The 14,110-nt window shown below is 44.8% G+C and overlaps 1 protein-coding gene across 8 annotated transcripts in view; it reads right to left on the reverse strand.

Moving 5' to 3' along the window:
- The window catches only part of Phactr1 (phosphatase and actin regulator 1), a 451,705-nt gene that overhangs the window by 65,226 nt on the left and 372,369 nt on the right, over positions 1-14,110 (reverse strand). For 6 of the 8 annotated variants that reach the window (XM_029468518.2, XM_029468519.2, XM_029468520.2 and 3 more), the window contains 2 exons: positions 12,200-12,367; positions 9,777-9,983 (listed from right to left, as the gene is read on the reverse strand). In XM_029468518.2, coding sequence (XP_029324378.1) covers positions 9,777-9,983; positions 12,200-12,367 — 375 coding nt within the window. The remainder of the gene's footprint in view (positions 1-9,776; positions 9,984-12,199; positions 12,368-14,110) is intronic. The other 2 variants (XM_021179969.3, XM_085831146.1) reach the window with 1 other exon arrangement.

A 14,110-nucleotide genomic window follows, 5' to 3' on the forward strand; every position in this document is an offset into this window, starting at 1 on the left:
GGCACCAGATGAATTTGGTTTGACCTCCCTCCCCCTTCTATGAGTGAACATTTTCATTCTCAAATTTACTTTCCCCAGTTGAGAGGGTGCCAAGGAGGACTGTGTCTCGTGGAGAACAACTATTGGGGGTAGTGGATGAGGGCCACTCACCCGCTGTGCCGCTCAGGTGTGTCACCCTGGCAGGACATGGAATTCAATTAGACTCTTTGTAATAGAGTTACATGTGACAGCCAGGTGACTCATCTCCAAGAATTACCACTGGGAATAAAGGCACTCGTGCCAACAAACGCTCACTGAGAAGGTGTGTAACTCTTGCTAGACATGACAAATCACCGATATAAAAACATGTTCTATTGTTTACTTTTATAACAATGGATGAGGGCTGTCGTGGGTGGGGGGAGTTATATAAATAGCTGGAAGAGAATTCCCCTTCATGGTGGGCCATTGAAGGCTGGTATACATGAAACACAAAGAATAGAGAGGGCATTGGGTGAAAATCACAGTCACCAGGTTGAGCAAAACACTCCCATCTCTGCATAGAACACTAGAACCTGAGGACACAGCCATGGGATCAAAGCTTTACGTTTAGAGCAGATAGAAGAAAATACTACACAGAAAATATCAGGAGAATATGCATGGTAAAGGTATAAATGAGTTCAAGCTAGGGATGTGTAAAGGGATTCTATGTTTAAAAAGAGGAATAAGTCTTGGATCTCAAATTTAGTGTACTGATTCATAAAAGGCCTTAGCAACAGGGTCTCCTTGTAGTCACAAGGTGAGCATCAGTAAGACAGCGCAGGGACCACAGCAAACCGAATTCTCCCCCTCATGAAACCTACCTCTTGGATAGTTTATAAAAACGTCCAAGAGAGCTGAGGAGCACAGAGCTGCAGGTTTTGGGAACTTTACCTATTAAAATGGGCAGGATCTTCCTCGATCAGATCTGTGGTACCTATCTGTTTTTCTGTGCACGTTGTTATGGGCCCCCCACCAACCATTCAGAACTCAGCTCTGTCCGGTTCACCCGCACCATGGGTAGAGCATATCTTCTTAACAAGGTAGTTTAGCTTGCACCACAGTGGAATTCAAGATTGGCTCGTGCTAATCAGCTGCTGTGTGATTTCACATGTGGGCTACAAACATTGCAACAGCAAACTGGGGAGCTTCTATGGATTGCTGCTGAAGACAGCCGATGTTTTAGGGAAAGTCACGTGCTCTAGTTTGAGAGAGTGAAGGCTTCGAGGAGCGTGTGCCATCTTATTATAACTCTTGAAGAAAGAAGATGAAGCCACCCTTCCCAGTTCTCCTTCATTGAAACAAAAGTCCACTTACATACAATGTCACCAGCGCATCAGATTTGGATTACAGACCGTGGAACAAGAGGTTGCGAGAATCTAAGAGGAAGCCTTTCTCTTTTTAAAACAACGCTTATTTCCCTCCCACCACAGATTGTACTAAGGATGTTAGGCAGGTTGTGTCTCCCTATGTGTACACTAGTGCAGAAGAGTCTGTGCAGCTACATAGTGAACCACGTGAGGGAAAAAAATTGGGGCCCTTAGTGTGAAAAGATGCTTTTCATGTGAATATTGAGTGGAGGCTATAGCAATTGCATGGCTATAAAACTTATTCGGGCTTAACTTTAAACTTGAAAAGTCTCAGTTACTTCATTGAATTTGCCAGCTTCAAGAAGTGGTACGAGTGAAACTATGCCGGGGCCAAACAAACACAGAAGTGGATGCTCACTGTCAGCTATTGGATGGATCACAGGGCTCCCAATGGAGAGGCTAGAGAAAGTACCCAAGGAGCTAAAGGGATCTGCAACCCTATAGTTGGAACAACATGATGAACTAACCAGTAACCCGGAGCTCTTGTATCTAGCTGCATATGTATCGAAAGATGGCCTAGTCAGCCATCACTGGAAAGAGAGGCCCATTGGACTTGCAAACTTTATATGCCCCAATACAGGGGAATGCCAGGGCCAAAAGAATGGGTATGGGTGGGTAGGGAAGTGGGGGGGATATGGGGGATTTTTGGGATAGCATTGGAAATGTAATTGAGGAAAATACGTAATAAAAAAAAAAAGAAGTGGTATGAATCTGTGCCCAGTGCTAAAGCCTGAGTGTAAATGTGGCTTGTGCTGGCCAGTATGCCAGAGTCTTGTTGGAGAAGAACTGTAGCACCAGAACTCATTCTTTCTTGTCAGTCTTGACCCAAAGATGTCACCATCCCTAGTTCCTTATCACCATGTACTTGGTGTTGATTGCAAGCTTTTGGAACCAGGGCAGAATGGCCTGGTTGCCATGTAACCTAAGCCATGGTAGTGTAAGTAAAGCGAAAGCTGGAAAAAGATGTCGATGGGAGAGAGGCAATGTGTGATGGTTTGAATATGCTTGGTCCAGGGAGTGGCACTATTAGAAGGTGTGGCTTTGTTGGAGTGGGCGTGGCCTTGTTGGAGTAGGTGTGTAACTGTGGGTATATGCTATAAGACCCTCATCCTAGCTGCCTGGAAGCTAGCAGCCTTTAGATAAAGATGTAAAGCTCTCAGCTCCTACTGCACCATGCCTGCCTGGATGCTGCCATGCTCCTGCTTTGATGATAATGGACTGAACCTCGGAACCTGTAAGCCAGCTCCAATTAAATGTTGTCCTTAATAAGACTTGCCTTGGCCATGGTGTCTGCTCACAGCAGTAAAACCCTAACTAAGACACAAGGGTAGCAGGCTGACACACTTACTAGCTTTTGTTCAATGCTAAACACACACACAATATATAGCTAACTAATGGAATCAGAGTCCATCTTATCTATGCGAGCTTCCAGGGGGCATGTTCAGCTGAAATCAAGGAATTGCTGCCGAGAACCCACAAAGGATGCCCCAGTCCTCTTACAAAGGCAAAGGCTTCTGGCATTCAAGGCTCCTGGTTTTCAGCCCTAACCTTCATTGCTATGCCACTAGAATCCTGCATTACTGCCCCAAAGGACTACTTGCTATTTCTTGAGCATAGCGACCCTCATAAACATCCTCCTGGGGCCTGTGCTGCTTGTTCACATTTAATGCACACCTGCTACCACTATTTTCTTCAAAATTGTTTTACATATGGTCTCCACACCAAGTGTTTCCCATAGTGATTACCTCCTGCAGATCCTATCTCAGGCAGTCTTAGCCTCTTTCTAAAACAGTACATGCAGGCTTAGTCAACCTATACTTGGTGGGAATCTAACTGTGCCCCTCCCCCAACACACACACACACACACGAATGCACACATGGTGGCAGATCCCCCAACACACACACACACACACACGAACGCACACATGGTGGCAGGGGTGGGGGGGGGTCATTCTTGTATTTTCAGAAAAGAAGATCAAGATTAGATAATATGGAGAAATTGGTATAGTGAAGTCAACCCAGGAAACGTACCCATTCCTTACTTACACTTTTATTTTGAAATCTCCGGTGGTTATAAGTTTAGATATATTGGAAGCCTTTCTGATTGCTGCCAGCCCATGTTTAGAGCTAGCCAGGGCTCATTCTGAGCTTGTCTTTGGCATGGCCATGCAATACAGAGTAGCCTAAGTGCCACACCACCTCCCCCGGGCATGTAGACTGTAGGGTACAGTGGTATTCTTTTGTTTTCACTATCCCCAGCAGATACCAGGCAACTAGAGGAACCCTATTTGGTGCACGCTTGCTGGGGCTTCACTCCAGCCAATTCATACAGTTAACTTTACCCTGCTCCCTTTTCTATAGAACCACCAGAGAGCCTTTGCCTTGCTCCCGTTTCTGCCTCATAACCACCCTTATGCTCCTCTCTTAGCCATGACTGGTGAGCCAAGCCTCTGTCTCCAGGACCATAAGGATAATAGACTTGCGCTTCCCAGTTGTTCCTGAACTTGACCTAAGAGAACACAGAACATCTTCACAGCATCAGATACCAACAAGTGTAAACTGCCCACCTCCATATATGGCCTTTGTGTTATGAGCAATTATTTTTTTCCATTCAGTGGAATGGATGAAGCCCAAGTTCATGGTACTCTAATCTTTGGTGAAACACACCACTGTGGGGAGCTGAAGGCGGGGAGGCATGAAGGTAGAATGTCAGAGAGAGAGAGAGAGAGAGAGAGAGAGAGAGAGAGAGAGAGAGAGAGAGAGATAAAGGGAATATTAATCTGAGAGCAACACAGCAACAAAATGAAATTAGGTATTCAAATATGACTACAGAACAACGAAAGTGCCCACAGAATCAGAGAGAGAGAGAGAGAGAGAGAGAGAGAGAGAGAGAGAGAGAGAGAGAGAGAGAGAGAGAGAGAGAGAAGAGAGCGCTATAAATAGGAACACTGGTTTCAGCTTAATGATCATTGCATCTATTCTCACTAGACTCGCCTAAGTGCTGGAACTGGAAAGTTCTGCAGGGCAGATGTTGTTTGTTAGACCAAATTGTAGTTGCAGATACCATGGCACATTGAAATGAGCAATTGCTTTACATTTGCTGAGAGTACAGTTGTTTCTTGGTATCTGAGGGGTTTTAGTTCTTGCCATAACCACATCAGCAAGCAGATGGTCAGGCTCCTTACACCAAATGGCTAATGTGTACACACAGTCTACACACACACCTCCTGTATACTTCAAATAATCTCCAGGTTACTTATGATACCTAACACACTGGGAATGTTATGTTAAGTACAACAGTGATTATTTGTATTTGTGTTATTTTTTTATTATTGGATTTCAGCCTTCAAAATTATGAGAAATAAAAATTTTTTAAGTATTTTTAAAATTAATTTTATGTACATGAGTGTTTTGCCTGCATGTATGTATGTGTGCCATGTTCATGTCTGATGCCTTCAGAGGTCAGAAGTGGGTGTTGGGTCCCTTGAAATTGTAGTTGCGGATGGTTGTGAGCCACTGTGTAGGTGCTGAGAACTGAATGTGGGTCCCCTGAGTGAGTGCTCTTGATCACAGAGCCATCTCTCTAGAGCTGACAGAGTTAAGTTTTGTTGCATAAGACATCTAGCCTATGTGATTTGGCATGGCTGCCTGAGCAGACTAATATAAGTGGTGAAGCAGGTTTTCTAATTTCTTAAACGGACGAAAACATACACAGATCCGAAATCCACAAAGCTGATTTCCTGGCAGTCTAACTACAATCACCATCTTCATATCCTTTGTTGGTCATCTTCTGTGAGAAGGAGATAGGACTAATGGTACCTTGTAATGCTAGCTGCCCAGTGGCTACCCAAATGTGAGGTCAGGTCGTGAAGCCATGCCACCATGCATTATCCTTTGAAACCATGCTCTCTTCTGCATTCACCTACCACGTATGGGGTGTCTGCTCCTCATGGGGTCTTCACACAGAAGGTACTGGTTATAGTCATGTGATGGTTACCATATAGCTCCTGGGTAAGAATGCTTAAGGAAACAATTGTGGAGTCTTAGAAAAGCAGGAGACAGCTCTGATCACACTTTCCCTCTGGGGCCATCCATCATTCCACTAAGAACCCGTTTCTCCGAGACTCATTCACCTTAGATCACATCCACAACACAGGCAGCTAGCTCTACTGGGGACTCTGCCTCCAGAAAGGTAAGACTCTGATGCCCAACAACTTCCAACTCTGGCCCATGTGCTGCTGGGCAGGCTGATGATGGAGAAGAGGAGATAGAAGAGGGGTCCATGAAGAATACAGGAAGAATGAGGGCTTTTCTCTGCTCAACTGAAGAATAGAGAATTGTAAGACACACATTCCCCAAGTCCATTGTGGTTTTCCTGATGACGTAGAATTAAATCCTAAAGAAGAGTTAGTTCTGTGTGTAGCTCTCTGATTGGGAAGCTGGGTAACACTCCCACTTCTTTTAATCAAGCCTGGTGCCTGCCAATGGCCCAACAATTACTTTCCAACACATGGACAAAACAACAACCATGAGAACATACTAGTCACTCACGAATCTTAATTTAGAGTTCTGGAATTTCTTAGTTGATTAATTCCTTCTGACATGGCCCAGATGTCTCTGGTGTAATTAGCGACAGAACGGGGTTAGCAGAGCCTTTCATGGTGATGCAGATTCATTATGACTGATTGCTCATTTATGAAAATTAAGCAAGTCTAATGGAGTTCAGATCTAAAAGGATAGCACTAGCTCGACAGTCCCTAGACACGAACATCTCTCTCGATCTTATCTTTACCACATTTAAGAGACAACTACGCACAAGAAAAGGTTATAATGTATTTTTATGAGTTTGCTCCAAGTTATATGGTACGGATGTTCATAGATCATATAGACACACTCAGAGAGATCTTCAGTCCCTCGCGTGCAGGGTCCTATGAATAGCCGCTCCACTCAAGCAAGGCTGCCATATTCTCTCATTTACTAGATAACTAAATAAATTGGAGGGTGCCATGAAATAAATATTCTGTAGCTACTCTTTCCTATCTACTGGCTTCCTCCTTTTTCTACTGATAATGGATTCTTGTCAGCTCACACTGCATTGACAAGAGAAGCCTTCCTGGCTCAGGTCATTCTGCTCAATGCCATTAGTAATGTTGAGGTGCATGGTGCACAGCTGGCCTTGTTGGCATCTGTGACAAGTCTCCAACTGTTTCCCATTTCTGTTCATTCTACCCGATGACCCAGGAAGGTTATTTTATTTTGTTTTGTTTTAATAGTGGGCCTCAATATATAGCCTTGGCTGGCCGGAAACTTCCTTTATAGACTAAGCATGACTAAAAAACAGCACAATCTGCTTGCCTCTGCCTCCCAAGTGCTGGAATTAAAGGCATGTAGCACCATGACTGTCCTCTCTGGGAAGATAATTTAAAGGCCCACTCCATCATACCCCTCACTCCCAGCCTCAACATTGCTACTTCCAAAGAAATAAACTCTTTGCTGGCTACTACCGGGTGAACCCTGTCTCTCAGTGGTTTTAATAAAACCCTAATGGAGTCTTTATCCCAGCTGAGCCACTGAAGTGACCTAACATATCATTACCTCTGAGCCTTTTCCAGAGTCTTTTTCTTGGAAATCTATTCCCTAATTCTTTACAAATGTTCTTCACTCTGCAAATGTCAACCAGACTTCTGTCTTCTTCAGGGGCCTTCTGTGAGGCTGTACTGAACCATGATTCTATTCTGAATGGCATTTATTAGAGCACTCTTAACACAGCCAGCCCTGGGTTCTATAGAGACCTGGCTTTGCACTCCCGTGGACACCCAAATCCACGCATGCTCAAGCCCCTTCTACAAAATAACATAGTATTTATATAGACCCCACACACATCCTCCCCGATACTTAATTATCTCTAAATGACACTGCTTAGTTCAATTCAGACACTGGGGAAATAACTGTAGCACCATGCTGTTGAGGGAAATGACAAGAAAAAGGTCTGGATGTATTCAGTATAAAATTTCTAATAAATATTTTTGATGTGTGGGGTGGCTGAAACATCGATATAGAACCTGTGTCTACAGAGAACTCATGGAATATGCATTCATTAAACAAGTACAGAGTTGTGTCCACTTTGATAACAACACAGTGTTCTGTCTATGGAAGGCATGTTGAGCAAATATGTATAATATGTACATATAAGGGTTTATTCTGTACACTATTGAATTTTTCTTAAGGGGTGTTTGTTGTCCAAGGCCTAAAGGGTATATATAACTTAGACTTTGTAGTTTTAATCCTAGAAATTCCCTGGGAAAACCTTAAAAAGACAGAGGGAGACTACTACAGATGCTTGCTGTTGTATTTTTTACAGTAGAGAATGCAGAAGAGTCCCTTGATCTGCACCAAAAAGCTAATAAAACCACACGGTGGAATAGTTACTAATACGATGAGGTTCAGCTCCCACATTGTTCTATACAAAGAACAGGCGAGGAGGCAGCGTGTAGAGTGATGGTTGATTTTTGCTAGACAGTGGGTTTGTGTCTTGGACGGTGGCCTATTTTCCTTTTGATATTCAGTGAATTATAATGTTGGGATACTAAACTGATGTATTAAATGGTTCTTAGAGAGCCAACAGCGCTTTTATGCCACAGGCACCCAACTGAGTTGGATGGGGACATCGGTAGAGCACAGTTTGCTGTGAGTCCCTGTGGATGCTGGACTGTATGATAACTCACACCGATAGCTAACGGGTGGGATGCCCAGCTTCCGATCACGCTTCCACTGTCCTGCCAGCCCTGGAGAAGCCACTTTCTCTTCTTCACCCTGTCTATTATAAGTGAGTGTGTTTCCCACTTTCCTCCACCATCACGTGTAAAATATCATAAAGGTCACTTAGACACTATTTGAAAAAAACACATTCCTGTCATTCCAAAGGAAAGACAAGGACAAAAATGGAACAGAGACCAAAGGAAAGGCCATTGAGAGACCGCCCCACACAGGGATCCATCCCATCTGCAGACACCAAACTCAGACTCAATTGCTGATGCTAAGAAGCACTTGCCCATAGGAGTCTGGTATGGCTGTTCCCTGAGAGGTTCTATCAGCCCCTCACCAATATAGATGCAGATACTCACAGCCAACCATTGAACTGAGCCCAGGGACCCCAGTGGAAAAGCTAGGGGAAGGACTGAAGGAGCTGAAGGGGATTGCAACCCTCTACGAAGAATAATATCAGCTAACTGGACCACCCAGAGCTCTCAGAGACTAAACCATCAACCAAAGAGTATACATGGAGAGAGTCAGGACTCCAGATACATCTGATACATATGTAGCAGAGGATGGCCTTATTTGACATCAGTGGGAGGGGAGGCCCTTGGTTCTGTGGAGGCTTGATGCCCCAGCATAGGGGGATGCTAGAGCAGTGAGGCAGGAGTGGGTGAATGGATGGAGGAGCACCCTCATAGAGGCAAAGGGGAGGGAGGAGAGGAAGAATGGGATGGGGGGGGGGTTGTAGAGGGGTAACCGGGAAGGTAGGTATCATTTGAAATGTAAATGAATAAAATGATAAAAAAAAAACAAACAAAAACTCCACAAAGTATGTTGTACAAAAGCAGTTGATAGGGGTCTGATTATATCACACATGGTGAAATGCAATTTCATTACACACCCAGCTCTCTACCTGAGCACATTCATTAATCACACAGAGCAAAAATACAGGAAAAAAAACATTTTTGAGCAACTCTGCTAAGCCTGTGCTTCCTCTAAGCTATCCCCACACCCTGATTGGCTATTTTATTGCAGTTGCTTTTTGAGACAGGGTTTCATGTAGCTCAGGCTGGCCTCTAACTGCTCATCCTCTTGCCTCCCCATCCCAAGTGCTGGGATTACAGGCACGCACCATCATGCCTCGGTTCTTTCTTTTTTAAGAGAACTGACAGTAAATGAATAAAATTAGTTTTAATTGCAGAAATATTCCAGACTTTAGATCAATAACTTACAAACATTTAAAGCCTTCGCAGACTCATTACAAAAGGAGCAAAGCACTTGTTTTTTTCGTCTGTGTAAACATTTTGACATTGATTCTAATTCACCCAGATGGGCGATAATCTTGAATTGGTCACATAAATACAATGTACATATTTACAGATACACAGACGACAGATAACACCGAAGGCTCTTAGCATATGGCCGGCAATTGCATATCAAATGCTTCTTGACACAGAGACATAAATCCTGGTCATGACTTCATGTACCAACAAGCACGTACAAATACCCAAACACCCCGTGGGCTATCTTCTCAGAGATGTGTATTCAGGTCTCAGATAAAAAGAATGAGAGAGTAAGAAATTGTCCCGTGAAGGGAGGGAGGGAGGGGCTGTGCGCCTCAGATGTTGGACTTACCTGTTAAGTGGTTGGCAATCCGGGCAGTGGGTTTGGGAGGCAGGGCCGGGGGCTGCTTGTGAAGGGACAACTGTTTCACTGGGGTCTCCTCATGGTCTCCAGGGAAAGCAGCAGATTTTTTGGGGGGCAGGAACAGAACTGGTTTGGCTGAAGGATCTTGGGACAGGAGGACTCCAGACTCACTGGCAGAGGGACTCTCTTCAGACACTGAGGGGACAACCACATGATACACGGGAGACATTACACGAACGCAGTGCAGGCCAGCTGGGGGACACAGGACAGGGACACTGGCAAGCCAACATGACGGCAGAGTGCCACCTGCTGCAGGCCATCATGGGAACACAGAGAGGGAGAGAGAGAGATAAAGCAAGGGCAAAGGAAAGCCAAGAAGGCAGGTAGGGTGTGGAGGGGCAGAAGGGGAGGAAGAAAGAAGGAGAGCAGGAGCAAGGGGGGGGGGGAGGAGGAGCAAGGACATGTTTTCATGAAAAAATGTCACCATTTCAAACTGAGCCTGCATCATCCAAAGATTGCAGATGCTCTACCCAGTGACTCAGGAGACCAGAGGCACAGCTAACAGGAGTAGAAGAAGGATTTCAAGTCCCCTAAATGGAAAAGAACTTGCCCTTGGGTTCCGAGAGAAGAGAGAGACAGGCCACAAACTCATACTGGTATTGTCCAATGGGTCTTCTTGCTCTCTGGTCTGGGATACCAGTGGCATCTGGCAAAGCTGACACCCTCACACTTTGGTGGCGGCTCCTCTAATCTCTGGAATGGTCAGGACCAAGAGTCAGGGTCTCAATGAGGACTCTAGTTCGAAGGGCAGACTCTTGCCTAGCCTGGCTCTGCACGTTCTCACAAGGCAGAGGACGTGCAAAGGCTATGCCTTTTAATTTGTCCAGTTCCTTTACTTCCTGTTTATCAGACTTCTTATCATCTTTATTTTTTTTCCCTTCCTTTCCCTCCACACTCCTCTCTCTAGGGTCTCTTCTGTTCTAGGATGGTATAAACTCACTCTGTAGCAGGAGATGACCTTGAACTTCCAGTTCTCCTGTTTCTACCTCCTGAGTGCTGGGATCCCAAGGCACGTACCACCCTGCCTTAGGACTAAGTACATGGTACTAGGGATTGAATCCAGGGCATCCGTGCATGCTAGGCAAGCACTGTAGCAGCCTAATAGCACCTTGACTCTCACCGTCTTACTGCAACTTATCTCTTCTTTGGTTGAGCTGTCATGGGGTGGTACCCACTGCTTCCTTCTGTGCTGGTATTCTACATAGTAGCAGTATAACTCTGTGAGTCTGATGGGGTAAGAGATTTCACTAAAACAGCCTAACTGCCAGATTCCAGTAGTGCATGGGAAGTTGGATGGTTCAAGGGAAGTTGAGATTAAAAAAATATCCTTGCTTAAAATTCTAAAGGACAAACAAAATATGGCTCCGTTGATTGTCTGTCCCCCTGCTTTCCATGACTGCTACAAGCAGGGAGTTTATACAGGATTCCTCCCCACTTCTTGCCTTCCTTCTCCCCTGGAAGAAATAATATCTACATAGCAGTACAACCCTGCAAAGAACCCCGGACACCCAGAGTTTTCCCCCACTGCAAGGGACATTGTTCTAATTACTTGTTGAACAATAGCTGGCCTGGTCCCACAGGTAAGTGTGGGAACCGACTTGGGAAAACAGTCTCTCACCTTCCCCAAATGTGAGCAACGTGTACACATGGATGCCACAGACAGGGGCACCAGGACAGGACCTTTTCACCCACACACCAGGTAGTCCTAGAGGCTCTTTGACCAGGCTATCTCCTGCCATGTGCTGAGCCTCTCTATTGGTAGAGATTATCTTTGGGCTGACTAGGAGGTCTCTGTACCTCCTAAGAGAGGCAAATTAGCCACTGAATGACAATGGACCAAAGAGAGAGGCAAATAATCAAAAGGCATCTAAATCCATCTATAGGCAGGCTCCAGCTTAGTTGGGAAATTGTATACAATTTAACAAACATGCCAATTGTCTGCATCTAGTAGATTTACTAATCTGGAATGATTATTGATGGGTATATTGGGACTAGAAATCAAACGGTGTGGTCAGGCCTTTGGAGCAGCTGGGTTAGACAGGCTTAGAGAGAGATAGGATCCTTTTGATTTATGTTAACGAAGGTGAGTGTCAGAAAACAAACAAGATTTTAAACCATCAATATTATAAAACAAGTTACAATAATTTTAAATAATTAAAGTGACGCATGCCACAAAAAGTGCTTTTACTGACTACAAAGCATCCCGTGAAGATAGCATTTGTGTTTTCCTAGGTTCAGTTATGTATAGACAAACTGTGTGGCCAGTTTCCCTGAGTTCAAATGAGCATCCCAAGTCCTGCCAGGAGACTGCGACATCAGGGACCCACCCCAGGCCTGTGCCATGCCATTACCTGGTCCATCCATAATGTCTGAAGCTTGGAGCACCTCATATGAACATGGGTCCCTGGGCATTGGGACAGGCTCCATTTCCGACAGAGCAGGCAAAGAGAGTTGGCTGGAGCTCAGGGACTGTCCGTTCTCCAGGGAGTCATCTTCATTTGATATGGAGAGTTCTCCATCTGTGGGAAGGAAGAGATGGTAGTATCAGATAAGGTCTGTCCTCACAGTGACACTCAAGGCTGCTAACAAGTCAAGATGCTCTGAACCATCTTTATCAAGGTTACTATCTGCACTTGACACCACCTTTAGAGAGAGCCCCATTTAGTAAGTCTTTTAAGAGGAAAACAATTTATACACATAGACTTACTGAATTTTTAATCATGTGTAGTTAGTTGTGTCTATGCATGGGTGTGTCCTATGAGACCAGAACAGGCTATCATGACATGAGCTATGCCAATCTTTTGGCAGGGACTCTCTTTGTGCCCATTAGGATTGCTCCAGAGAGAGGCACCTTGGCTGCTTGGGTGACAATAGACCAAAGAGGGAGGCACTTCAGAGGATGGTACCAGAGCTGTAGTGAGTAGCAGCTGTGAGTCTCCCAACTCCAGTCATCTGCAAGGATGTTTTATGACCTCTCTGCAAGGATGTTTTATGGCCTCTTAGCCACCAAGCGTCTCCTAGCCCATATACATATTAAGAAAAATGAGTGAAAAATTATTTTTTCCTTTGAATTTTTAGAAAGATATAGAAACCTAGCAGGCAACAGAGACCCAAGATGGAGAATTTCTACATCAGTGAACAAAATATTAAAAGGCCATTAGTAGCTCTCCACAAGCTGACAGAAAGGCCCTATTGCTGAAGACAATATGGATACAACTCATTGAACACGGAGAAGTCAAGCTGGCATCTACATAGAGCCTTCACCCCTACTGAAGGTGCATGTTTTAAAAGCAAATATTTGGTACTGGAAGGTGCTCTGTACTCTACCAAAGGAGAAAGGTGAACACCAACCCAGGTACAAAACCTTTAGTCTATAATGGTGACCTGCCTGTGACATGTGCTGGTGCAGTAGCGACCCAACGCTTTTGGAGGTAACCAAGCACTATCTGATTTGAGTCATGGCCCACTCCGTGAGATAGAACCCATCCGCAATGCTGCTTGGGTGGCCCATGAACCTGAGACTAGATAGGACAGTGACCTGGGGGTGGGGGGGAAACACAGATGATGCTGTTCTGCTAAGGGAAGGTAGCAATAAGATGGCTTGTGGTGACATTTGGTGTATGCATAGATCAGAGCCTTGCTTTGCCAATATCAGAGAAATTCCTTTCTGTAGCAAGTGGGAAGAAACACAGAGACCCACAGCCAGCCATCATGCCACGATTGAGAGATCCTAGAAGGCTCAGACCTAAAAGGGATGTTTCCACCAAATCACTCTCCGTAGGGCCCAGGAGGCTCTTTAGAAGAGGAGGCAGAAAGAGTATAAAGCCAGAGGAGATGGAGGGCACCAAGGAAGCAAAGTCCTCTACTTCCTATCAAGAGACAAAGAACCTCAGATACCTGTTTGTTTTTTTATTTGTTTCTAATGACAGACGGAATGAGTGTGGATCTGGATGGGAGAAGAGGTGGGGAGGAACTGGGAGAGGGAGGGGTCAGGAGAGAGGGAAACTATAATCATAATATATTGTATGAAAAAAAAATCTAATTTCAGTGAAAGAAAAACAATAGAACACCAAACAACAGCAAAGCCCAAAAAGCATTAGGGAGCAGAGACGCAGTGAGAATGTGCAACCTCGGCAGGGAAGGAGACTGTTTCCCTGTCCTCATCATATATTTGGGGTGAATGAGTGTCTAGGAAAAATCTACACTCTCTACCTAACAGGCAGCAGCAGCCCGAAGCAGCTGGGAAGTACCAGAATTCTTTG

Source organism: Mus caroli, unplaced genomic scaffold (genome assembly GCF_978045245.1).
Source record: "Mus caroli unplaced genomic scaffold, Mus_caroli_1 scaffold_15, whole genome shotgun sequence".
NCBI classification, from domain to species: domain Eukaryota; kingdom Metazoa; phylum Chordata; class Mammalia; order Rodentia; family Muridae; genus Mus; species Mus caroli.